Raw genomic sequence first — 22,046 nt, 5'->3', positions numbered from 1 at the left:
CAACTCCCAGCAGCCCTCTGAGTATGCAGTCATTCAGAAGAAAACGGTGAAGTCCAGCGGCCGCTGGGACTTGTAGTTTGCAAAGGAACCCTCCGTGGGAGGCTGAAGAACTCGTTCCCGGGTCCCGAAAATGTGGGGCTGGGTCCTCTCTGCCTTCCGCGGTCTCCATGGTGATGGTTCCGGCGAAGGCTTGAGATCTGGCAGCGGCGGGGCTCCCCTCCCACTCCCTCCTCTTCACCATCTGCTCCACCTTCACACCTGGCTCGGAGCCGCGGCCGCCGCCTCCACACCCAGACCGGGGATTCTGCCGCCGCAGGGTGGCGCGTGCGGACGGCTCCGCGGGCTTCTCCCCTAGACTCTGGAGTCCGAGCTCCCGGCTCCCTCCTCCCTCGAACCCAGGAGTCCCAGCCCCCAGCCTCTCCTCCCTAAGAATTCGAGGTTTTCTCAAACACAGGCAAAACTGTGACACCCAAAGACTCAGCGAGGCAAAGCTAGAGGCGAGAGGCTGCGCCTCGTCCTTGGCGCCCGCCCGCCGCGCTGGCTGCTCCCTCCCACTCCCTCGCGGACCTGTGCCACATCATGAAATTTTAATCCCAAGTGCATTTTTGGCCCGACGCAGGGAGGCGATGGGGAAAGGAGCACCCTCCTGGGGGCTGTATCTGGAGGTGGACTCGGCGTCGGGGAAAGGGGCTGGCGGCGAAAGGAGCGGAGCAGAACCTGCCTTCGGGCTGGAGATGGCCGAGGACAGTCGAGGTTCAACCCCAGAGGGGCAGGGCTGGAATTCAGGGGTGCAATAAGAGTTCAGAGGGTGGGGACAGATCCCAGGTGGCGGAGACAGATTCCAGAGGGAGGGACTAGAACTCACGGGCGCGGAAAGTACTCACGGATGTATACCTGGATCGGGTTCCAGAGGGTGTGGGCAAAAATCAAAGCAGGGATAGATCCCAGGGGAGGGGACAGAACTCAGGGGTAAAGAAATATCCAAGGGGACACACTCAACGGGTGGGGACAGAACTCAGGATGAGAGAAATAAAAGGGCGGGGATAGATCCGAGGCTAGGGAGGGAATAATGACCTGCAATGAGGGTAGGGGGAGTATAACTGAAGAGATGAACCCAGAGGGAAGGAAATCGGAAATGAAGGAACTGGAAGGGGTGATGGGCCAAGAGGGGAAATAGAACTGGAGGGACATGGAATCCAAAAGGGGAAAGATGGAAACAGGTGGATGGGGAAGAACTAGAGGGGACAATGGGTGGATCGAAATGGGGGTTGGAATCTACGAAAGGGGAAGGAATTCCCTGAATGAGAAAAGAACCTTCTGAATGAGAAAGTTGGAACTGAGGAAGTGGCGGGTTGGGGATGGCATGCCTGGGCAGGATGAGGAACTGGGGGGCACAGAAATTCGGAGAGGTAGGACTGGGAGGACAAACGCTGGAGGATATTTAGAGGAAGATGAAAATGCGAGCACGAAATTAGGGGAAACAAGCGGCGGGAGCAAATCTCAGGAAAGAACTCTGGAGGAGAGAGAATCTGGGATAGAAGGAGCTAGTGGGGAATGGGTGAGGGAGAAGTAACTCCGGGAAGGGACTGATTTGGGAGCGATGCAACCCAGACAAGTGAGTTCAAAACCAGAGGCTTGGTCTTGGGCGAGGCGAGAACCTGGATGAATGGCAGCGGAAGGTGGGCGGGACTAGAATACAAGGGGCGGGGTATAGCAGGGTGGGCGGGGCCTCGTCCCACCCCACCCCGCCCCCGACGCTGAGTCCGGTGACAGCCCCCAGAAAGCCCGCACTCGCAGCCTCCTTCCCCCCGAGCGGAGCTGCGGGGCCGGCCGGGCCGGGGCGGACCCCGGGTACCCGGACGCGGCCGCCCGGGCCCGCGGGCGGGGGGATCGGCGGGGGGGTCCGGCAGCAGGGGCAGCCACCATGGAGTTCCGCCAGGAGGAGTTTCGGAAGCTAGCGGGTCGCGCCCTCGGGAAGCTACACCGGTGAGCGTGGTGGGGGTCCTGGGCGTGGAAGAACGCGAGGGTCCGAGGAGGACGCTCATTCCCACCTGGGCGCAGATGAACAGCTGGACAGGCGGTACCCATGCGTGGGGGGGCCACCCATCTGTCCAGTTTTCTCCCTCGGTCTCCGACGGTCGGGTCTCATCCATCATTTTTCTGCGCCCCACCCCATCCCTAGGCTCTCTGCCCTTTTCTCTGGGATTATAAATATATATCCCCCTCTTTTGGATCTCTGATTCCCTCGCCGGCTTCTAGGTCTCCCTTCACCTATATTCTCTCTGCCTCCTCTCTCCAAATCTCTGTCCACTCTCTCTAAGTCTCTATTTCCTTTTATCTCTGAGTTCCCGTCCCTCTCTCTTGCTCTCACTAGATCTCTACAACCCTCTCTCTGGGTCTTTGTGTCTTTCTCTGAGTCTCTGTCCCCCAACTCCCTGCCCTAGGATTTCTGACACTCTCCTTTAGGAACTCTGGCACTCTCTCTGGTTTTTTTTTACTACCTCATCCCAGATCTCTCCATCTCTGTGTGTTTGTCAGTTGCCATCTCTCAGAGAGTTTAATCTGAAGCTAAATCGGATTGAGGTCCATTGGTCCTTGTCCTTGAGGAGAGCTAAGCTGGGAGGAAGAAGCCAGGGTATCCTGGGTCTCTGATGGAGAAGGAAGTTGCAGGCCAAACATTAGGCTCCTGGAGTAGGATGGACTTTCCAAAGGGTATAGACTAGGGCTGAAAGGGACTTCCTCCCAGTCAAGGAGATGACCCCAATGACCTGGGTGTCCCCAGAGCAGTCTGCTACACCTCTCCTGAGTCTCTCACCCCCAACCCCAGCCCTGGCTCCAAGTCAGAGAAATTACTCAGCTGCGGAGAAGCCTAAAAATATCTGGCCACAGTGCAGGGAGGAGTTGGGGCCTCATCAGCACCATGCCCCTGCTGCCATTCCCTCAGACCCTGGGGTCCCCGTGGCCCACAGCCCTGACCCTATCTTTGATTGATCTTCAGTGCAGCTCACTAGACCATGCAAGTCCTTCTCTAAGTCTAACACTAGTCCTGCTTGCTGCAGATTACCTCCACGCTCCAAACTTACCCCACCCTTTAGTAACCTGAGAGATAGGAATAAAGCTGGACAGAAGGGAGGGGGGCAGGAGGATGGCGCAGTGTTAGGGAGGGGGTGGAGGAGCTGAGATAACCTCACCCTTTCTTTTTCCCAATCTTCCAGCCCCTCCCCACCCTTTTTCTCACCTCCTTTCACGAGTTTCTCAAAATACATCAGCGTGAAGTCAGGAGAGGGAGAGAGACGTGCTGGTGGAGGGGGTTGGGAAGGGGGATGGAGGGAGGAGGAATGTGTTTCTCAGGCTCTCTTTCTTCCTCAGTCTCCGCTTCTCCTGTGTCTGGGTTTCTCTCTATCTGACTCTGCCTGATCATCACCTTTCTCAGCTGCCTTGGGAGCCCCTAGAGACCCCAGAGTTCAGGGTTCCCACCAGGACAGTCACTAAGGAGTTTGAGCCCAGGAGAACAATCGCATCTGAATCCTGGGGTCTGCTCTGGTGATTGCTGAGAGGGGGAAATGCCCACACCTGACTCCTTTTAATCCTCTAGACGAAGCTGGGGAAACTGATGCACCATTGGGAAAAGGGGGGAAGTCAGTGGCTGAGTACACATGGAATCTTTTGAACCCAGGTCAGTCTCCCGCCCAAGTCTTGGGTGGGGGCTGCAGATTTCCTCGAGATGAGTGCTGCTGGAGTGGGTGGAAAACTCCCTCAGATCAGGAAACACGTAGCAACCCAGGGTGACTTGGGACAGGGACCAGGGGGGAGAGGGAATACAGCAAGAGACAGGAGCCAATATGCCTCCTTTGAGAGCCAGGCCTGGGGTGGGGCAATTCGGAGGACCAGGAAGTGATTGGGTCCCACTGCTACTTGTGTGTGACCTTGGACATGCTGCTTCTGTTTCCTGAGACTCAGTTTTCTCAGTTGTACAATGGGAGGGTAAGGGAGAACCAAAGGGACATGAGGACAGAGATTGGGGAGGGGGGAGTAAGGGGGTGGGCTGAGAATCTCTGAGAAGCAGAGGCAGAGACCCAGAGATGGAGGTTGAGACACTCTTCATTTTGGGTGAAAGAAAGTGGAAGGGGGCAGTCTGACTCTACGACCTCATGGGTTGTAGCCTGTCAGCCACCTCTGTCCATGGAATTCTCCAGGCAAGAATACTGGAGTGGGTAGCCCTTCCCTTCCCCAGGGGATCTTCCTGACCCATGGATCTAACCCGGGTCTCCCGCATTACAGGCAGATTCTTTACTGTCTGAACCACCAGGAAAGTGACCTACGTGCTCCCTAACCACTGCCTTTCATCATCACCAAGTTCCTAATCCTGAGTTCCAGGCATTCTGAGAGGGCAAAGCGATCTGTTCTTACCCTCCATGAAGCATTGGGGCCACCTTCACCTCTGCGTCTCTAGTTCTCCTGAAATGACAATGTCACCTTGAAGTTCCCTCCTTGTAACCTCACATTCTACTCGTGCCCCCATTTTACAGATACAGAATACTGAGACTGCATTCCGTGGTTTAGAAAACCTTGATCCGAGATCTATGTCCTCATATTAACAATGAATATCAAATTTCAGGGGCTGCAATCCCATCTTGAGTTTCAGGGTCAAACAGCGTGGGAGGGCAACCTGGGTCAAAGTTTAATCTCATTGGCCGACCTGTTCTGATGGGAGGGGCCAGTCCCTACCACCGTGCACTATTCATTGTGGGGGGCTTCTGTTCCCCACTATCTGGCTCATTGTCCCCTACCCAGGGTCTTATTCCTCATCCCCCTAGTTTCTGTCCGTTCCCCCATTCTCCCCACTTTCTTAACCCCCTCCCCCACTTCCTTAAGTTCCAGGATGGGGAGGGTTGCTGTGTTCCCATCTCTTTCACCCGCCTCCTCCCAGACCGTCTGGCTGTTCTTTCCTCCCCCGTCCCAGTCTCCCTCGCCTCCATCTGTTCTAGCCCCTTCCTGGGATCCAGCCGGATCCCCTGGCTGCCTACCGGCCTCGGAGAAGAGCCACGCCTCACACATCATGTCCCCAGCCTGTCTCTCCTCAGGCTCCTTGTCTTTCCGTCTTGCTCTCAGCGTTCTGGGTCTCTGTCTCTGCGTTCTCTCTCCTGGGTTTCTGTCCCCACTTGTCTTTGGGTCCCTTACTGGGTTTCAGTCCCTTTCCTTCTCAGGGTCTCTTTCCTGCCCCTCCCCCATCTTTTCTCAGGGTCTCTGCCCCGGTCTCTTTCAGACTGGTTGTCTGTTTCTCCCTCTCTGGGTATCTGTTTCCTTCTCTCTGAGTCTCTCTCCCTCCTGTGTTTCTGATCCTCTTTCTCTCAGTCTCTGTTCTCTCCACTCCCCGACTCCATTTCTGACATTCTCCTTTTGAATTTTTCCACGTCTGTCTCAGGGCACCTCTTTATCCCTGCAGCCTCTCTCTGGAATGGAGGTGGCCCTCCAAGTACCCTATCCCTCATCATAGATTCAATCCTGGATCCAGAACAGGCGGGGGCGAGAGTCACGCTGGGGACTGAGCCAACCCCCCTACCAGGGCCATCTGTCCCTTGCCAGGACACCACCCGCCACTCCTCCTCCCCACCCCCTAGACTGACAGCCTGAACTCAAGTTTCCCCAGATATATCCAGCTGGGCTGCTGGATTCCAGTGCCCTGGACCTCTCCCCCCCCCCCCACCCCCACCCCCGATCCCTGAGAGTGGGCTTCCAGTGGCTGAATGGAGTCAGCTGGATGTCAGCCCACACCTGGGCCTGGAAGCCCGGCAGGGCATGTCCCGGGGCAGGGGAGGGGGTGCAGTATATATAGCAGATGTGGCTGAGAAGCATCTGTTCTTTTGACACCTTTGCTGAGGCATCTCCTTAGCGCCTTTTGCTTCCACAAATAGACTCATATCTGGAAGAGGGGGCTGGAGAGAGTCTCTGGGCCTTGCGGATGGGGGCTCAGGGCACAGGGTTTTGGATCACAAAGGGTAGCCTGGGTCTAAAACAACTGAGTTGAGAGGTGACAAGGCTAGTGGAGAAGGGAACTGGGGAGTTCCATACTCGAGTCTGAGGAAGGAAGGGGCTGGGGGCGCGTGGGAATTCCTCGTCTGAGGGAGATGGAGACCAGGGGTCCAGATTCCTGGACCCTGGAGGGAGAAGGAAGTTGGGGCTGGACTCTTGGGAAAAGAGGGGTTGCGGGTTTAGAATCCCTGGTCTTGAAAAGCAAGAAGTTTTGCCCCGACTCGTGTCATGGGGAGGAGGGGGCTAGGGGCCCGGACGTCCGAGTCTGATCCTTGCTGCCTCGCCGCAGTCTTCTGGAGAAGCGGCAAGAAGGTGCCGAGACGCTGGAGCTGAGTGCAGATGGGCGCCCGGTCACGACGCAGACCCGGGACCCGCCGGTCGTGGATTGCACCTGCTTTGGCCTCCCTCGCCGCTACATTATCGCCATCATGAGCGGTCTGGGCTTCTGCATTAGCTTTGGCATCCGCTGCAACCTGGGCGTGGCCATCGTCTCCATGGTCAACAACAGCACGACCCACCGCGGGGGCCACGTGGTGATGCAGGTAGCTCGGGGCCGGGAGCTGCCTGAGGCTGGGGGAAACCCTGCCCAGGCCCTCTGATGACGTCACACTCACCTACGCGAGGCCCAGACCACGCCCCTTCCACGCCCAGGCCTGAGTAGACCCGCCTTTTTGCGCTGCCGCACCCTGGGCCCTAACCAGGTGGCGCTAGTGGTAAAGAACCCGCCTGCCAATGCAGGAGATATAAGAGATGTGGGTTCGATCCCTAGGTGGGAAAGATACCCTGGAGACGGGCATGGCAACCCACTCCGGTATACTTGCCTGGAGAATCTCATGGACAGAGGAGCCTGGTGGGCTACAGTCCATGGGGTCACAAAGAGTCAGACACTTGGCACAGAACCTCAGCTCCACCTCACCTCAGGGCTCTCCCTTTCTAAGTCCTGCCCTTATCTAAATGAAGCCCCGCTCCTGTTTGTTTCACCTCTCTGCTGTCAAAGTGTAGACTCTGCCAAGCATTTGGTTCCCTATGATATGGCTCCTCCTGTTTCATTTTGGGCATCCTAGCAACTTCGCTCCACCTGCATCTCCCGCACCTGTTCCAGTGTTGAATGTTACTCCCAGGCCAACTCAGGCTCCGTGAATTTGTTGTTGTTGTTGTTGCCGTAACTTGCGGCTTGCGGAACTTTCTCAAGCAGGGATCTAACCAGCACCCCTTGCAGTGGAAGCAGGGAATCCTACACACTTGACCACCAGGGAAGTCCCTCCACCGTGAAATTTTTTTGTAAGATTTTTTTTTTTATATGGGACATTTTTAAAGTCTTTATTGAATTTATTACAACATTGCTTCTGTTTTGGTTTTTTGGCCATAAGGCATGTGGGATCTTAGCTCTCCTACCAGGGATCAAACCCTGTATTGGAAGGGGGAGTCTTAACCACTGGACCACCAAGGAAGGCCCCATTGTGAATTTTGATTCTGGCTTTTTGAAAGTTCCACCGCTGCTTACATCCCTTCTCCATCTGCTCTGGCCATTAACCTGAAGCCCCTCTTCGTCTCAGATTTTCTGTTTTAATTTCCATATAGGCCATGCCCCTGCCTCCAAAAAAAAAATCCTGATTTGGGCTGTGGCCTACCTGCCCCTGTTCTTTTCCAATCATGCCCAACCCTTTGGCTACTTCTTGTCTCTTCCTAGAACGCATCCAATCTGCAAACAGTTTGTACATTGGTTAGAAGTGGAGGAAGAAACCCACCCCATATATGGGCTCCTATGCATAAGGGACCCTGAGGCAGGCAAGCAGACAGAGCTAGGCCTCTAGGCAGCAACAGGCTCTGTTGCTAAGGTAGTGCGGCCCTAGCAACATGGAGGAGCAAAGTTGGGGTAGATGGCCCGAGCTCTGATTGGCAGGTGTTTTGAAGGCGAGAGGGGATCCTTGTTGCTGATTGGCCGAGGGACTGTCTGCGGGTGCTGATTGGTGGAGAAGCAGAGCGTCTGGGGCAGGGGTGCTAGTTTGATGTGCCTTTTGGCCCACAGAAAGCTCAGTTCAACTGGGATCCAGAGACTGTTGGCCTCATACACGGTTCCTTTTTCTGGGGCTACATTGTCACCCAGATTCCTGGAGGATTTATCTGCCAAAAATTCGCAGCCAACAGGTATGTGGGGGGCGGGGCGGATGTCTCAAAGTGGGCAGAAACTACAGTTGTGTGGGTGGAGTTACAGGCTGTGGCCTTGCATTTGGGGGCTGACTCCGGGAAAACCGGAGGAGCCTGGGTTCAGGGCCGAGGCCCTAGAGAAAGGTGGGGTTTGTATTGTGGAAGCGGGGAGTCTCATAGAAGGTGGGACCTGGGGTTCTGGGGGCGCGGGCCCTGGCGTGCTGAAGGAGGAAAGGGCAGAGTCCTAGGTCTGGCAGGATAGCTGGACTCTTCTCGGAACACAAACTTTTCCTACCAGGGTTTTCGGCTTTGCTATTGTGGCTACCTCCACTCTAAACATGCTGATTCCCTCGGCTGCCCGTGTCCACTATGGCTGTGTCATCTTCGTGAGGATCCTGCAGGGGTTGGTAGAGGTAAAGCTCCGCCCCCTATGACCCCGTTGCTGTTCCGACCCCACCTTTTCTCGTTGACTTTGGTTTTCTCTTCCCTAGGGGGTCACGTACCCTGCTTGCCACGGGATCTGGAGCAAATGGGCCCCGCCCTTAGAGCGGAGTCGCCTGGCGACGACAGCCTTTTGCGGTGAGAGGAAGGGGCTGGGATCCGGACTCGTGGGTAGGGGGTGCTGGAGTCTAGACTCTTCGGTGGAAGGAGGAGTGGGTTGCGGGCTTGAACTCCCGGATCTGAGAGAGGAGGGGGCTGGTGACCCAGACCTATGTGTCTGAGGGAGGAGGGGCAGTGGTTGGTACTTCTGTGTCCCAGGAAGGTAGGGTCTGGGAATCCGCACTACTGCATTTGAAGAAAGATGCGCTCTTCTCCATTCTGCACCCTCCCCGTTAGGTTCCTATGCCGGGGCGGTGGTCGCGATGCCTCTCGCCGGAGTCCTGGTGCAGTACTCAGGATGGAGCTCTGTATTCTACGTCTATGGTGAGGGGCCCGGACGCCTGGGTCCGGGTGGCGCCGGGGCAGAGCGAGGCCGGTGGTCACCTCGCTTCCATCCTCCTCCTGACCCCCTCCACCTACCAGGCAGCTTCGGGATCTTCTGGTACCTGTTCTGGCTGCTCGTCTCCTACGAGTCCCCGGCGCTGCACCCTAGCATTTCGGAGGAGGAGCGCAAGTACATCGAGGACGCCATCGGCGAGAGCGCCAAGCTCATGAACCCCGTCACGGTCCGGGCCCAAGCTTGGGGGGTGGGGGCGCGGTGGGGAGAGGAGAGCTATCAAGGCAGGGGAGACGGGAGGAAGAGGGGCTTTGAATCCGCACTGCGTGTGGATCTTGGTAGATGTACATAGACATTTCCATAGACATTTAGAGGAGACGATGGGATCGCCAGTTGGATGGCGCTAGAACCTAGGAGGCGTGATTAAAGCCCAGGGAGGACGGAGTTAGCAGGTGCGGAGAGCAGGGCTAGGTGGCGAGGTGGTCGGAACCACTGATGGGCCTGGTTAAACCTGCAGAGGCGGATTAGAATGTGGGGTTTTGCTCAGACCTCAGGATGGGTGAGGATCGAATTAGGGGGCATAATTGGGTGGAAGGAGACTCTTGGGTCCACATTTATGACTCTCTGAAGGTCAGCATGGGGTCTGGACACCCGCCAGCCTGAGGACCACTGAGGCTAGGATGTCAGCGTTCCCATGGGGACGCGGTCAGGCCGGCAACCCCGCCTCCTCGGCGGCTTTAGTGAGACAGGGAAATCTGGGTCTCTGCGGGACTATCGTGGGATCCCTGAAGGGACTCGGAGAGCGCCCGGGCCTGTTCTTTGTCCTAGCAGCCCTTCCCTCCTCTCGCCCACCACAGAAATTTAACACACCTTGGAGGCGCTTCTTCACGTCCATGCCAGTCTACGCCATTATCGTGGCCAACTTCTGTCGTAGCTGGACTTTCTACCTGCTTCTTATCTCCCAGCCTGCCTACTTCGAAGAAGTGTTCGGTTTCGAGATCAGCAAGGTTGGGCCCGGAAGGGGAGAGCTGCGGGCGCGGCGGGCGGGTGAGCGCGGGAAGGAGAGGAACCTGGATCCCAAGGGGTTGGAAAGGGGGCAGGGAGGAAGCCCATGGTACCTGAGCCGTGGTGAGAGCCCCGGGCAGGTGGCCGCTGAGCCGCGACTCCCTGTACGCCCGCCGGCGCAGGTGGGCCTGGTGTCAGCGTTGCCTCACCTGGTGATGACCATCATCGTGCCCATTGGAGGCCAGATCGCCGACTTCCTGAGGAGCCGCCGCATCATGTCCACCACCAACGTGCGCAAGTTGATGAACTGTGGGGGTGAGTGGGGCGGGGCCTGGATCTGGTATGGGACCGGGCTGGGATGCGCGGAGCATGGCTGGGCGGATCTGGAGGGCTGGACCATGGCGGATGGGGCGGGGTCAGAGGGCGTGTCCATGGGGGCGTGTCCAAAAAGGCGGAGGCGGAGCGAGACCAGGTCTGGCAGGAACAGAATCTCAGGTGGCAGCCTCCGGGGCAGTGTCTGTAGAAGGGCAAGGCGGGTGTGGCTGCCCAGGTGAAGCAAAGGTGAGACCACGTTGGGTCTGGAAGGACGGGGCCTATACGAGGCTGGCCAGAGTAGGATGGGAACTGGGTGATGAAGAGGGGCACTCGGAGAGACAAAGGTGTGAGTGTAATGAATGGGGACTGAGAGGGAAGCCGTGAAGGTGCCGGGGTGGGGCCTACACCCTCGGTCTTCAGGCGTGGTCTAGTCAGGGGGTGGGGCCATTGAGGTCCCAGCTGGGGCAGCGAAGCCTGTGCACGTGGTCAAGGGCCAGGCACTAGAGAACTGAGGGCTTGGTTAGGGCGGGCGCGGGCAGAATGGAGGACAAAGCCAGGGACAGGCGTGGAAGTGGCAGGACTGGGTCAAACTGGGGGAGGCTGGGAGCCGGGAGTGGGTCTGGAGAGGCGGTGCGGGGCGGCCTGTGCTCAGAGGGGGCGGCCCTCCGTAGGCTTTGGCATGGAAGCTACTCTGCTGTTGGTGGTCGGCTACTCGCACTCCAAGGGCGTGGCCATCTCCTTCCTAGTCCTCGCCGTGGGCTTCAGCGGCTTCGCCATCTCCGGTGAGAACCGGCGATCTGCAGCTTGAGGGTGGGGGGACTCTGCTCAGCTCAGTGGGGAACTTCCTGGCTCAGGTAGAGCACCTCCCAGCCTGGCGAAAGGCGGACTGGAAAAAGCGGAGCTGCCGGGAGGTCGGGGAGGCTAGGCTGGGGGAGGAGTCACTGGAGTGGGAATCGGTTGTGACGCCTCTCGGCTCGCCTCGCCAGGGTTCAACGTGAACCATCTGGACATCGCCCCGCGCTATGCCAGCATCCTCATGGGCATCTCCAACGGCGTGGGCACGTTGTCCGGCATGGTGTGCCCCATCATCGTGGGTGCCATGACTAAGCACAAGGTCCGTGCCTGGGCCCTGACCCACTTGCCCTCCAAATCTGTGTACAGCACCTTCCTGACACACGTCAACTCTCTGGATCTCCGGCTCCTTTTCCAGAGAAAAGGCCCGCCCCTTTCCTATTATCCCAGCCTCTTCCCTCTCCTATCTGTCCTCTGACTTCATTTCCCCGTTGTCCCCCCTACAGACTCGGGAGGAGTGGCAGTATGTGTTCCTCATTGCCTCCCTGGTGCACTATGGGGGCGTCATCTTCTACGGGGTCTTCGCTTCAGGAGAGAAGCAGCCGTGGGCGGAGCCTGAGGAGATGAGCGAAGAGAAATGTGGCTTCGTTGGCCACGACCAGCTGGCTGGCAGCGACGAAAGCGAAATGGAGGATGAGGCTGAGCCCCCCGGGGCACCCCCTGCTCCCCCTCCATCCTATGGGGCTACACACAGCACAGTTCAACCCCCAAGACCCCCACCCCCTGTCCGGGACTACTGACCACGTGCCTCCCACTGGATGGCAGTTTCCAGGACCTCCATTCCTCACATCTCTGGCCTGAATGACAGTGTCAAGGAACCCCAGTCCTCTCTGTCCTGCCTCAGGCCTAAGAAGCACTCTCCCTTGCTCCCAGTGCTGTCAGATCCTCCTCCCATCCTATTTGCCTCTCAGGGGTAGTGAAGCTGCAGACTGGCAGTTTCAAGGATACCCAAATTCCCCTAAAGCTTCTCTTCTCCACTCTTTTCTGCCTCAGTGGTTTCAAATCTCTCCTTTCAGGGCTTTATTTGAATGGACAATTCAGACTCTTCCTCTCTCTTGTGGTTTTGGGCACCTCCCCCTTTCCTTGAACCCCTGGGACTCTCAGGAGAACCCCTGAGATTACTCAACCCCCCCTCCTCTTTCAAAAAAATTCAAGGTCTTCCTCTAGAAGTTTCAAATCTCTCCCAACTGTATTCTGCTTTTTCCAAGTTGGTTTAACTAATCACCCATCCCTGCCATTCTAGGGATTGATTCTCACCAGCGTTTCTGAGGGGAAATGGCAGTTTCAAGTACCCCCACCCAACCTTTTCATCCCTCCCCCACCAGCAGACTCTGCTGCAGCACCAAATTTCCCCAAAACCTTCTCCCAGCTTAGCACATTGCCTAGGGAAACAACCAAAATGGCAGTTTTAACAATATGCCTCTCTTCACCCCCATGCACTTTTTCTGACACGATTTTCAGGTCTAAGAAGAGCGGCTGCTCAAGTCCATCAACTCAACGGTTTGAAGCCACCGCCACTGAACTTCCCCATGGTGGTTTCAAGATGCTCCCCTTACCCCCAATTCCTTGCACTTTATTCTCCTGGGTGGTTTTGAACTGCCCTCATTTTCTCAGTGGCCATTTATTGCGTCCCTCAGGGGCTAAATGACTCCAAATCTGGGATCCTTCCCCTCTCAGACTCCCCTATTTCGGCTTAGAATTTGGGGGAACATATGTAAAGGAGAAGTCACAGAATCCCAGGAAAGGGAATGGGGCTGGGGAAAAGGGGTGTTTTTCCCCGGGGCAGGGTTGTGTCTTTGTGTCTCTGTCTCTGTGATTGTAAATCCTGCCCTGCCCCTCTCCCAATAAAATGCTTTGGTGTACACACTCCGTCGTCACTGGCCTTGGGAATCTCCAACCTCCTTCTTCCTCGGACCTAGGAGCCCAAGCCCCCAGTCTCCTTGACCCCAGCCACCCTCCTCTCCCAGGTCTTAGGCCAGAGGAGTTGTCCAGCTGTGGGAACATGCGATTTATTCGGTCTCAGACTGTGTTCTCCGCTGACATCTAAAGCATTTCAGGGTGTCCTCTATTCTAGAGGACCACTAGGTAGCAAAGCTGACCCTGAGGACAGGACCCCTGGGTGCTTCCTCCGTCTGGGGCTGGCGCAGGTTTGGAGAGGCTCACAGGAAGTTGTTTGGGAGCGTGGCAGGGGAGAGCGGTTCTAGGCGCTGGGGGCGGCCCCCGCGGGGCGGCGGAGGCAGCTTGGGCGGCAGCGGGGGGGTGGGTGGTGGCTGCTTGGTAGCGATGTGTGAAGGGACCCAGGCGTCCGGCGCGTAAAAGTAGAGGTCGTAGGGTTCCTTCGGGGCGTCCAAATGCATAACTATGGGGACAAAAGAGCGAGGTCGTCCCCGGTCTGACTGGGGGCCTGTCCCCTCTACTGAGCCGCTGGCCGATGAGGAGACGGGGGCGAGGACTCCAAGCTTCCACTGGAACCGGGTTTTCGAATAAAGGGGCCTTAAATAGCAAGGGGGCGTGGTGTCCGCGCAGCAGGGGCGGGGCATGCCGCGCGCCAGGAGGGGGAAAGGGGCGGGGCTTGTAGGGACCTGCAGTTCCCCTGCCTGGGGCAACTCCGCGCTGCGCTGGGGGCGCAACTTCACAGGTGTTTGTGAAATTTCCAGAGAATTGGGGGTCAGGGCTTCTGCTGATCTTGGATGGGGACCTGTACTTTTAGGTAGGGCGCCCTTAAGTGCCAGGCGAAACCAGGTTAAGGAAACGTGCAAGCACTTAAGGAGCGGGACGCTGCAGGAGTGGCTCACCCGGTTCATCTCCGTCGTTTGGGAGTCGGTGGTGTGCGAAGGGCCGGTGTCGAGCCGCCCGGCGGTAGAGACACCACAGCAGCAGGAAAATGCCAATGAGCAGCCCGATCCCGGCGAGGAATAGGCAGAGGGCCCCGCCTGCCGCGCCCCGGGGACGCCCCACCAGGGTCACGCCTGGAGGAATGAGGCCCAGGGACTGAGCAATCTAACCTCCTAGCCCACTCCACCCTCAGACCCGAGTCCAGACCCCGCCCTCCTCCGCCCTCGGAACCGGGAGTCCCGGCCCCCAGCCCTTCCTCCCTCACACACGGGGGTCCAGACCCCTAGCCCCTCCTCCCTCAGACCCGGGGGTCCAGACCCCAGCCCCTCCCCCCTCAGACCCGGGGGTCCAGACCCCCAGCCCCTCCCGACTCAGACCCGGGGGTCCAGGCCCCAGCCCCTCCTCCCTCAGACCCGGGGGTCCAGGCCCCAGCCCCTCCTCCCTCAGACCCGGGGGTCCAGACCCCAAGCCCCTCCTCCCTCAGACCCGGGGGGCCAGCCCCCAGCCCCTCCTCCCGCAGACCCAGGGGTCCGGACCCCCAGCCCCTCCTCCCCCAGACCCAGGATCCAGGCCCCCAGCCCCTCCTCCCGCAAACCCAGGGGTCCAGACCTCCAGCCCCTCCTCCCGCAGACCCAGGGGTCCAGCCCCCAGCCCCTCCTCCCACAAACCCAGGGGTCCAGACCCCCAGCCCCTCCTCCCGCAGACCCAGGGGTTCAGACCCCCAGCCCCTCCTCCCGCAGACCCAGGGGTCCAGACCCCCAGCCCCTCCTCCCGCAGACCCAGGGGTCCAGACCCCCAGCCCCTCCTCCCGCAGACCCAGGGGTTCAGACCCCCAGCCCCTCCTCCCGCAGACCCAGGGGTTCAGACCCCCAGCCCCTCCTCCCGCAGACCCAGGGGTCCAGACCCCCAGCCCCTCCTCCCGCAGACCCAGGGGTCCAGACCTCCAGCCCCTCCTCCCGCAGACCCAGGGGTTCAGACCCCCAGCCCCTCCTCCCGCAGACCCAGGGGTCCAGGCCCCCAGCCCCTCCTCCCACAAACCCAGGGGTCCAGACCTCCAGCCCCTCCTCCCGCAGACCCAGGGGTTCAGACCCCCAGCCCCTCCTCCCGCAGACCCAGTGGTCCAGCCCCCAGCCCCTCCTCCCCCAGACCCAGGATCCAGGACCCCAGCCCCTCCTCCCCCAGACCCAGGGGTCCGGCTCCCCAGCCCCTCACCGGTCTCCTGCACTCTCTCCAACACGATGATAGTGTTGACTCTCTCACCTCGGCTGCGCCGCTGGGGGGCCCTCGGAGTGGCTGGGGCCGGCTGACTGGGGGGCCCTGGAGGAGCAGGGGGCCCTGCAATCCGGGCTGAGGGAGGAGGGGCGTCGAGCCCTTTAGGGCTGGAGTTCTGGGGGGCTTTCAGATCAACTGTCCCCGGAGAATCTGAGGTGGGCAATTTAAGGGTGGTGGGCTGGGTGACTGCAAGTGCTTCTGGTTTGGGATTCAGGGATTGCTCATTAAGAGCAGTAACTTCTTCTTTGACGGGTGCAGGAGTTTCTGGAGCAAGGCTAGTGGAGATTTCAGGGTCAGAGGCTGTGGGTATCTCTGTTGAGTCTTGGTAGAGGGTTGTGGGGAATTTTGTTTGGGGAATCTCCAGGGGGTTGGGCTCGTGGCCTATATAAGATACCGGGTGGGGTGTTTCAGTAGGGTCAGGATGGAGGGTCTGGAGGAATTTAGGGTTTGGGGTGTCAGAGTCATGGGTTTCCAGAGATTTGATGTCAGAGATTTTGGTGGGGTCAGAATTTGGGGTCTCAGGGGTTTCTTCAAGTGACATCTCAGGGGAGCTAAGTTTGGGAATCTCTGGGAATTCTTGATGAGGAGTTTGTGTAGGATCAGGGTTTGGGGTCCCAGAAAATCCTAGGTGTGAAGTTTTAGAGGGATTAGAATTGAGATTCTCACGGGATTCTGTCTGTGAGATTTCCGTGGAGTTAACCTTGGAAATCTCTGGGGATTCTTGGTGTGGAGTTTGGGTAGGGTCAGGGTTTGGGGTCTCAGAAAATGCTGGGTGTGAGGTTTTAGAGGAATTAGGTGTAGAGGCCTCAGGGGATTCTGTGTGTGGAAGTTCAGTCAGGTCAGCTTTGGGGGTCTCAGATGGTTCTGGATATATCATTTTGGAGGGGTTAATTTGGAGGGTGTCCAGGGACCCTGGTGTTGAGGTGTTGAATGAGTTAGGTTTGGGGGCCTTAGGAGGCTCCTGGTGGGGGGTTTCTTGGAGGTCAGTACTGGGGGTCTTAGTGAAGGCAAGAGGGGAGGGCTCAGGGGAAACCGCATGAGGTGTCTTAGAGGGCTCAGGATAAGCAGCCCCTGGAGATTCTGGGTTAGGTCCATAGAGAGTGGAATTTTCAGAAGCCGGAGAGTAGGGCTGGGAGGGGTGGTCTATCCCCAAGAAGTCGGAGCCCGCAGGCAGTGAGACCGTAGGGGCGGCCTTGGAGCCCAGCCAGATGAAGAGGAAGCCGAGAAGGAAGAGGATTGGTCTGAAGGATTTCATAGCTTTGGGTGATACCTGTAGCAGCAGGGGAGCGGGAAGGAAGGGGTTAAGGTCAGAGCCTCCCGGGAGGACCCTCTGCCCACTCCGGAGGCCACGCCCAGTGGTCCCCAGATAGACCACATTAGCACCGCCCAGGTCAGAGCCAGGAAAAGGAGATGCCACCTGCAACTCCCCAGTAGGTTGTGGGGTGGAAGCCATGGTAGCTAAGGGAGACTGAGGCACAGGGCTTCTTGGGAGTCATAGTAAATTTCCTTATTTGTTTCCCCAAAGGGGGTCCCAGGAACATTGGGAAAGAAAGACACATTTCCGAGCCCCCAGATCTTTGACTTTGGCTTCGAAGTGTGTAGACCTCTGAGGGGACATGGGATCAATTCCTCTTCAAGGGCCCTGGGGACATCTTGACTCAACAGTTGTTTACATTAGAGGAAGCTCAGAAGGAACGACTTGGGGGCCTGACCCCCTGGATTTGAGAGATGAGGGGGCCTAAATGCCTGTAACCTGAGGAGGCAGAAGGCGCCTGGATCCTGGTCAAGAAGGCTGCTTGGGGTTCAGACTCCTTGTTCCCAGAGGGTGGAGGGCAATGTGGGTCTAAATTCCTAATTCTCTAGAAAGGAGAGGCCTGAAGGTTCAGATGCCTAGAATTTTGAGGGAGCAAAGCTTGGGGGGTGGGTGGGTTGTGGATTGCAGGAGAGAAAGGAAATGGGTGTCTGGAACTCTTGGGTCCTGAGTTAGAAGGAGATTGGGAACTCTTGAGTCTCCTATCCTCCAGAGATGGGTGTGTAAGGGGTCTGGATTCCTCAGCCTTCAGGAGGAGACAGCTTGGGGCAGGACTCGTATCTCTATGGAGGATGGAAGCTGGGATCCCCAGGTCTCATGCTGGTCTCGGGCAGAGATACCTAGGTTTGTGGTTAGGTGAAGGTGGGGTGGGCATACACCCAAATGGGCTGGGGCCTCTTGGGGTTTGAGGTCTCTTACCTGCTCAGTGGGGTCCAAGATAACAACAGGTGAACAGAGCTGAATGCAGAGATCGGTGAATGCTGCAGAATGGCTCTGGGTGGGGTGGCGGGACATAGGATCCCAGGGGCACAGGTGATGCAACTGATCCCCACCCTTGGGATCCTGGGAGCCTAGCGACAGCTTGAGCTCTTAAAGGGCCAGAGATAAAGGATAGTGTCTCTGGAGTGGGGGAGGGAGTTAGGGACTGGATCCTTTGGTTGAGGGGTGTGACCCAACCCAGCTCTCCTCCCTGCAAACCCAAGGGTCCCAGCCCTCTGCCCTCTCCTACACCCACACCAAGCATGCAGGTCTCTGGTAGCCTCCCACTTCAATATCCAGGAGTTGGGACCCCTCCCCCCAGACCTCTCCCCTCAGATCCAGGAATCCAGGTTCCCAGACCCAGGCCTTGTTCCCCTCCTCTGGGGAACTAGGAGTCTTGGTTCCCACGTCCTGTCAATCTGAGACCCAGATTGCTGCTGCCTTTTGGGACTTCCCAACCTTTGCCTACCATCCCATAGTGAAGAGCTCACCCCGTTAAGAGCCAGTATTGGGGGGATGGGCCTTATCTTCACAGCACCCCCAAATTCCTCCGCGGGAAGGGCTTGGACACAACTTCAGGGTAGTCAGGGTTCTTGTTTGTCTTTTTCCCTTCTGTGCAGGGTCGCTAAGACTTTCCTGATTTTGCCTGTCACTGTACTTGCCTTCACATCCCACCACCACACATCCCCTTTGCCTTCTCTTTCCTACCCCTGTCTCCCACCTCCCAGTCTTTCTGGTCTCTGCCTGCCTGGATTTGTCTCTGGACATCTCTGCCCAGGCTGGCTGGCTGTCCTTTCATCTCCTTCTGTCTTTCCAAGTGCCGTTCCCTTGATCCTCCATCTCATAGCTGCTCTCTTGGTCCCTTTTCCCTCTCTTTTCTCTCTTCCTTCCCTTTTCCTTACTTCCTCTGTTGCTCCCTTTCTCCCTCTCTTTCCTCTTCTCTGTCAGTCTTTGTCCTTCCCTCTCATGGTTGCTTCATCTCTTTGTGTCTCTGCATCTCCCCATCTGTCCTTCCTCTGTTCCTTCCCCTGTCTCTCTTTCTCTGTGTCTCTGGCTTCTGCTCTGATGGTCCTTCCGCCAGTCTCTATTTTTATCCCTCTGACACACCCCCTGTGTCCACTTCTCTGTCTGTCTGTCTCTCCCCCTCCCGATTCTCCTCAGGTCCCAGCTCCTGGTCCCAATTAGTGGGTGGCCGCCAAGGCAGCGGCTGGCCCCCCACCCCCGGCTCCTCATTACCGCTGGCAGCTCCTAATGAGCCTGGGGTGGGGGTGACCCGGTGCCCCCGGCCCCCTGGTCTGCGTCATTGGCCGCTGCGGGGGCTGTGGAGGCGATATAAGGGGGCTGCCAGCCTCGCTGCCGGGAGCCCACTGCGCGGTAGGGCACCCTGCAAATGGGCTTCGGGGGTGGGTGGGTGGATGATGGGGTCTGGTTTCTGGGCCCAGACACGGGCATCACTGAGCTCTTTCTTGTCTCTCCACAGGTGATGGAGACCCGCCAGGTACCCAGGAGCCCCCGGGTGCGGCTGCTGCTGCTGCTCCTGCTTCTTGTGTCCTGGGGCCACCGCACGGCCTCAGGAGTCGCCCTACCTCCTGCGGGGGTCTTCAGGTAAGTGGGACATCCAAGTCTCCCAGGGAAGGGTGGGGACTCCGAGAGGTGGAAACAGACCCGAAAAGAATGGGGAACAAAGACTCAGAAAGGGGAAATAGAGACCCAGAGAGGAGGCCAGAGATAGGAGATTGACAGGTAGGTAATCTGCAAAATAAAGAGATACAAAAGGATTCTGAGAAAGGCTTTGAGAGACTTGAAACGAGTCGAAGCAGGAACGAGTTTGTTCCTTGAGCAACGTTTATTGGGTCTGGGGTGTGTGCCACGCGTGCGCCGAGCGCTGGGGCGGGACAGGGGCATCAGACTCGGTCTCTGTACTCAGGAGGCTCGGAACTGGTGAACACTGAGCCGAAGACCCACACAGAGCAAGAGACAGGGGACAGAGACCGAGCCCCTCCGCATCTGGTGCAGTCACAGGGCTTCGAGTTAGACCGCGGGGAGAACAGGCGGCGGGCCGCGGGCCGAGACCCACGGTAACCGCCTCTTTCCATCTCCCGGCAGACTCCGCACCCCCGGCGAGGCTCGGGCGGGTCCGGCCACCCCCCAGTCGCGGCGGAGCCTGGCGCTGGCGGACGACGCGGCCTTCCGGGAGCGCGCGCGGCTGCTGGCCGCCCTCGAGCGCCGCCACTGGCTGAACTCGTACATGCACAAGCTGCTGGTGCTGGACGCGCCCTGAGCGCCTGCCCGCCCCACCTCAATAAAGACCGTGCTGTGCCTCCCGACTGCGCCTCCTTCCTGCGCCTCGTGTGCGTGTGGTGGTGGGGGTGTGTGTGTGTGTGTGTGTGTGTGTGTGTGTGTGTGTACACGTGCAGAGGGCGGGCCCTGCGTCCGCTACGCTGGCCTCTACCCCTCCGTCCCCTCTGTTCTTTTTCCCTGCACTCATTCTTTTTCCCCTCTGCCCCACCTCCTCTACACTACTGCCCCAGCTCTGCCCCTTGCTCCCACTCTGTGCCTTTGTCCCTCTCCACTCGCATACCTGCTCCCAACCTACCCCGAGTCTCCATCCTCCCCCCTTCTCTTGCTCTCTGTAACCTTCCTGGTCTCTGTCCCCTCTGGGTCACTGGCCCTTCTCTGGGTCTCTATAGCTCACTGGGTATATGTCCTCCTCTCTCGGAGTCTCTATAAGTCTCTTCCTTCCTCCTGGCTTCCCGGCCCTCTGGGGATTCTTCGTCTCCTTTCTTCTTCTTTATGCCTAAAACTCTTCTTTCAATTCCTTTTTCTGAAAAATAAGGAACGCTTCGCAAATTTGTATGTCATCCTTGCGCAGGGGCCATGATAATCTTCTCTGTATCGTTTCAATTTTAGTATATGTGCTGCTGAAGTGAGCACCTTCCTTCAATTCTTAATCACTTTTTCTCTGCCTGACTCATTCATGTTCTTCCCCCCTACCCCTTTCTTCCTATAGGTCTCCATCTTTTTCATCCAGCTCTCATTTTCTCTGAATTCCTTTTTTCTCACTCTCTCATCACTTCCCGACTTCTACTTTGGGCGCAGTGGAAAGATCGGAGGCGGTGGAATGGGGTGCGGGCCCTGGAGATGTACTTGCTATTCAAAATCAAGACTCCCTGAAACCTAGTTGTGTGGTATTGGGAAGGGCTTCTAACCTTTCAGCTCCCTTTTCCTCATCTATTGTAAGATTTAAACCAGATATACAATTAGAAGACTTAAATACAGTGCCCTTCTGGAAGCAAAATGTATTATCAGAAAAGGGTTTCTGGGGATTCCCTGGTGATAGTGTTAGGACTCGACGCTTTCACTGCTGGGGTGGGTTCAGTCCCTGGTCGGGAACACACATCCCACAAGTCAAACGGAGCGAAACCCCACCCACCCTCAAAAAAAATAGAAAAGGCCTTTCTTGCAGCAGCCTGCAGCAGTTTCTGCAGGGTGTTGTTCGAACTGCGCGATTTCCAGATCCGGGTGCCAGTCGGGACGGGAGGAGAGGAGAAAGGAGACAGGCAACAGGTTCCAGGAGGCATGAGACGGAGGCGGGGAAACACCTGGCCCACCCGTGAAGGAAGCGAGGAAGCAGCTAATCAGAATCTGCCCCTCGCTTTTTTTGTCTGTGTCTGGAGGCTCCGCTGGCCCTTCAGTCTTGCCCTTCAGTGGTGACCATGGCAACCCACTCCCCTAACCGGACGCTGGGGGTTCTGAGTCAAGCTCCCGGGGCAATTCTCGCGGACCGCGCTCTGATTGGGCTTCAGAAGAGAGGAGCTGGGCACGTCATCGTGGGGAAAGGGGGCGGGGCTGGCACGTTGTGATTGGCAACTTCCCCGATAATTTGCATTCCGAGAGGCGGATCGCGCCCTAATTGGCCGTTAGGCTGTGGGGTGGGGCCTATTTCCCTGTTACTTAGAAATACTAAGCAAGGAATAACTGTACTCCTGGTGGCTCAGTGGTAAAGAATCCGCCTGCCGATGCAGTAAACGCAGGAGACCTGGGAGACGCAGAGTCGACCCCTGGGTCGGGAAGATCCCCTGGAGTAGGAAATGACAACCCACTCCAGCATTCTCACCTGGAAAATTCCATGGACAGATGAGCCCGGCATACTACAGTTGATGGGGTCGCAAAGAGTCAGACATGACTGAGCATGCACATGTCACAAAAACAAGGAGTTGGCCAAAGTTTACAAACAAGACTCTGGCAGTCTGAGGGCATTTTCCCAGGTTGTCAGCGCTAGGAAAGGACAGAAGAACTGGAACCCAAATATGTGCAACTTCAGAAGTCTGATCATTCCTCTACTTTCATGGAGAAACA

General features: G+C 57.6%; 3 protein-coding genes and 1 non-coding gene across 7 annotated transcripts; 2 read left to right on the top strand and 2 right to left on the bottom strand.

Moving 5' to 3' along the window:
* Positions 1-1,761: 1,761 nt before the first annotated feature.
* On the top strand, positions 1,762-13,156 carry SLC17A7 (solute carrier family 17 member 7). 3 transcript variants are annotated; one of them, XM_086353588.1, is made up of 12 exons: positions 1,762-1,986; positions 6,323-6,575; positions 8,063-8,181; positions 8,480-8,594; positions 8,673-8,760; positions 9,019-9,105; positions 9,205-9,347; positions 9,976-10,125; positions 10,306-10,438; positions 11,110-11,220; positions 11,425-11,552; positions 11,737-13,156. In XM_086353588.1, exons 1-12 carry the CDS (start codon positions 1,925-1,927, stop codon positions 12,028-12,030), a joined length of 1,683 nt encoding a protein of 560 aa, XP_086209714.1. In that variant the 5' UTR covers positions 1,762-1,924; the 3' UTR covers positions 12,031-13,156. The 3 variants fall into 3 exon arrangements, with proteins under 3 accessions (XP_086209714.1, XP_086209713.1, XP_086209715.1); XM_086353587.1 differs by lacking the exon at positions 11,425-11,552 and having other exon boundaries at positions 1,773-1,986; XM_086353589.1 differs by lacking the exons at positions 11,110-11,220; positions 11,425-11,552 and having other exon boundaries at positions 1,773-1,986; positions 11,737-12,267.
* A 127-nt stretch (positions 13,157-13,283) lies between these two features.
* On the bottom strand, positions 13,284-17,105 carry GFY (golgi associated olfactory signaling regulator). Of its 2 annotated transcripts, none has more exons than XM_086353567.1 (3): positions 15,338-17,105; positions 14,086-14,259; positions 13,284-13,649 (listed from the first exon to the last, which is right to left on the bottom strand). In XM_086353567.1, exons 1-3 carry the CDS (start codon positions 16,848-16,850, stop codon positions 13,450-13,452), a joined length of 1,887 nt encoding a protein of 628 aa, XP_086209693.1. In that variant the 5' UTR covers positions 16,851-17,105; the 3' UTR covers positions 13,284-13,449. The 2 variants fall into 2 exon arrangements, with proteins under 2 accessions (XP_086209693.1, XP_086209694.1); XM_086353568.1 differs by having other exon boundaries at positions 15,386-17,105.
* A 354-nt stretch (positions 17,106-17,459) lies between these two features.
* PTH2 (parathyroid hormone 2) lies at positions 17,460-20,079 on the top strand. Its single transcript, XM_086353612.1, has 3 exons — positions 17,460-17,552; positions 19,168-19,292; positions 19,794-20,079. The coding sequence occupies exons 2-3, from the start codon at positions 19,171-19,173 to the stop codon at positions 19,966-19,968; spliced, it is 297 nt and encodes a 98-aa protein (XP_086209738.1). The 5' UTR covers positions 17,460-17,552; positions 19,168-19,170; the 3' UTR covers positions 19,969-20,079.
* A 435-nt stretch (positions 20,080-20,514) lies between these two features.
* Positions 20,515-20,621, bottom strand: LOC147354225 (U6 spliceosomal RNA). Its single transcript, XR_015146744.1, has one exon. It is a non-coding gene; the product is annotated as a U6 spliceosomal RNA (small nuclear RNA).
* Positions 20,622-22,046: the final 1,425 nt, after the last annotated feature.

This window comes from Bos grunniens, chromosome 18 (assembly GCF_055505025.1).
Source record: "Bos grunniens cultivar Pamir isolate PY7600 chromosome 18, Bosgru_T2T1.0, whole genome shotgun sequence".
Lineage (NCBI taxonomy): Eukaryota > Metazoa > Chordata > Mammalia > Artiodactyla > Bovidae > Bos > Bos grunniens.
This window is presented reverse-complemented; position numbering and strand designations above follow the sequence as displayed.

Excerpts from the sequence above, each read along its gene's own strand:
- SLC17A7 (XM_086353588.1), top strand. The coding sequence starts at position 1,925 with ATGGAGTTCCGCCAGGAGGAGTTTCGGAAGCTAGCGGGTCGCGCCCTC. Across the intron at positions 8,595-8,672 it reads TCCTGCAGGGGTTGGTAGAG|GGGGTCACGTACCCTGCTTG; the intron begins GTAAAGCTCCGC and ends TCTCTTCCCTAG. Across the intron at positions 8,761-9,018 it reads GGCGACGACAGCCTTTTGCG|GTTCCTATGCCGGGGCGGTG; the intron begins GTGAGAGGAAGG and ends CCTCCCCGTTAG.
- GFY (XM_086353567.1), bottom strand. The coding sequence starts at position 16,850 with ATGGCTTCCACCCCACAACCTACTGGGGAGTTGCAGGTGGCATCTCCT. Across the intron at positions 14,260-15,337 it reads GGAGAGAGTGCAGGAGACCG|GCGTGACCCTGGTGGGGCGT; the intron begins GTGAGGGGCTGG and ends TCATTCCTCCAG. Across the intron at positions 13,650-14,085 it reads AAACGACGGAGATGAACCGG|TTATGCATTTGGACGCCCCG; the intron begins GTGAGCCACTCC and ends TTGTCCCCATAG.
- PTH2 (XM_086353612.1), top strand. The coding sequence starts at position 19,171 with ATGGAGACCCGCCAGGTACCCAGGAGCCCCCGGGTGCGGCTGCTGCTG. Across the intron at positions 19,293-19,793 it reads CCTCCTGCGGGGGTCTTCAG|ACTCCGCACCCCCGGCGAGG; the intron begins GTAAGTGGGACA and ends ATCTCCCGGCAG.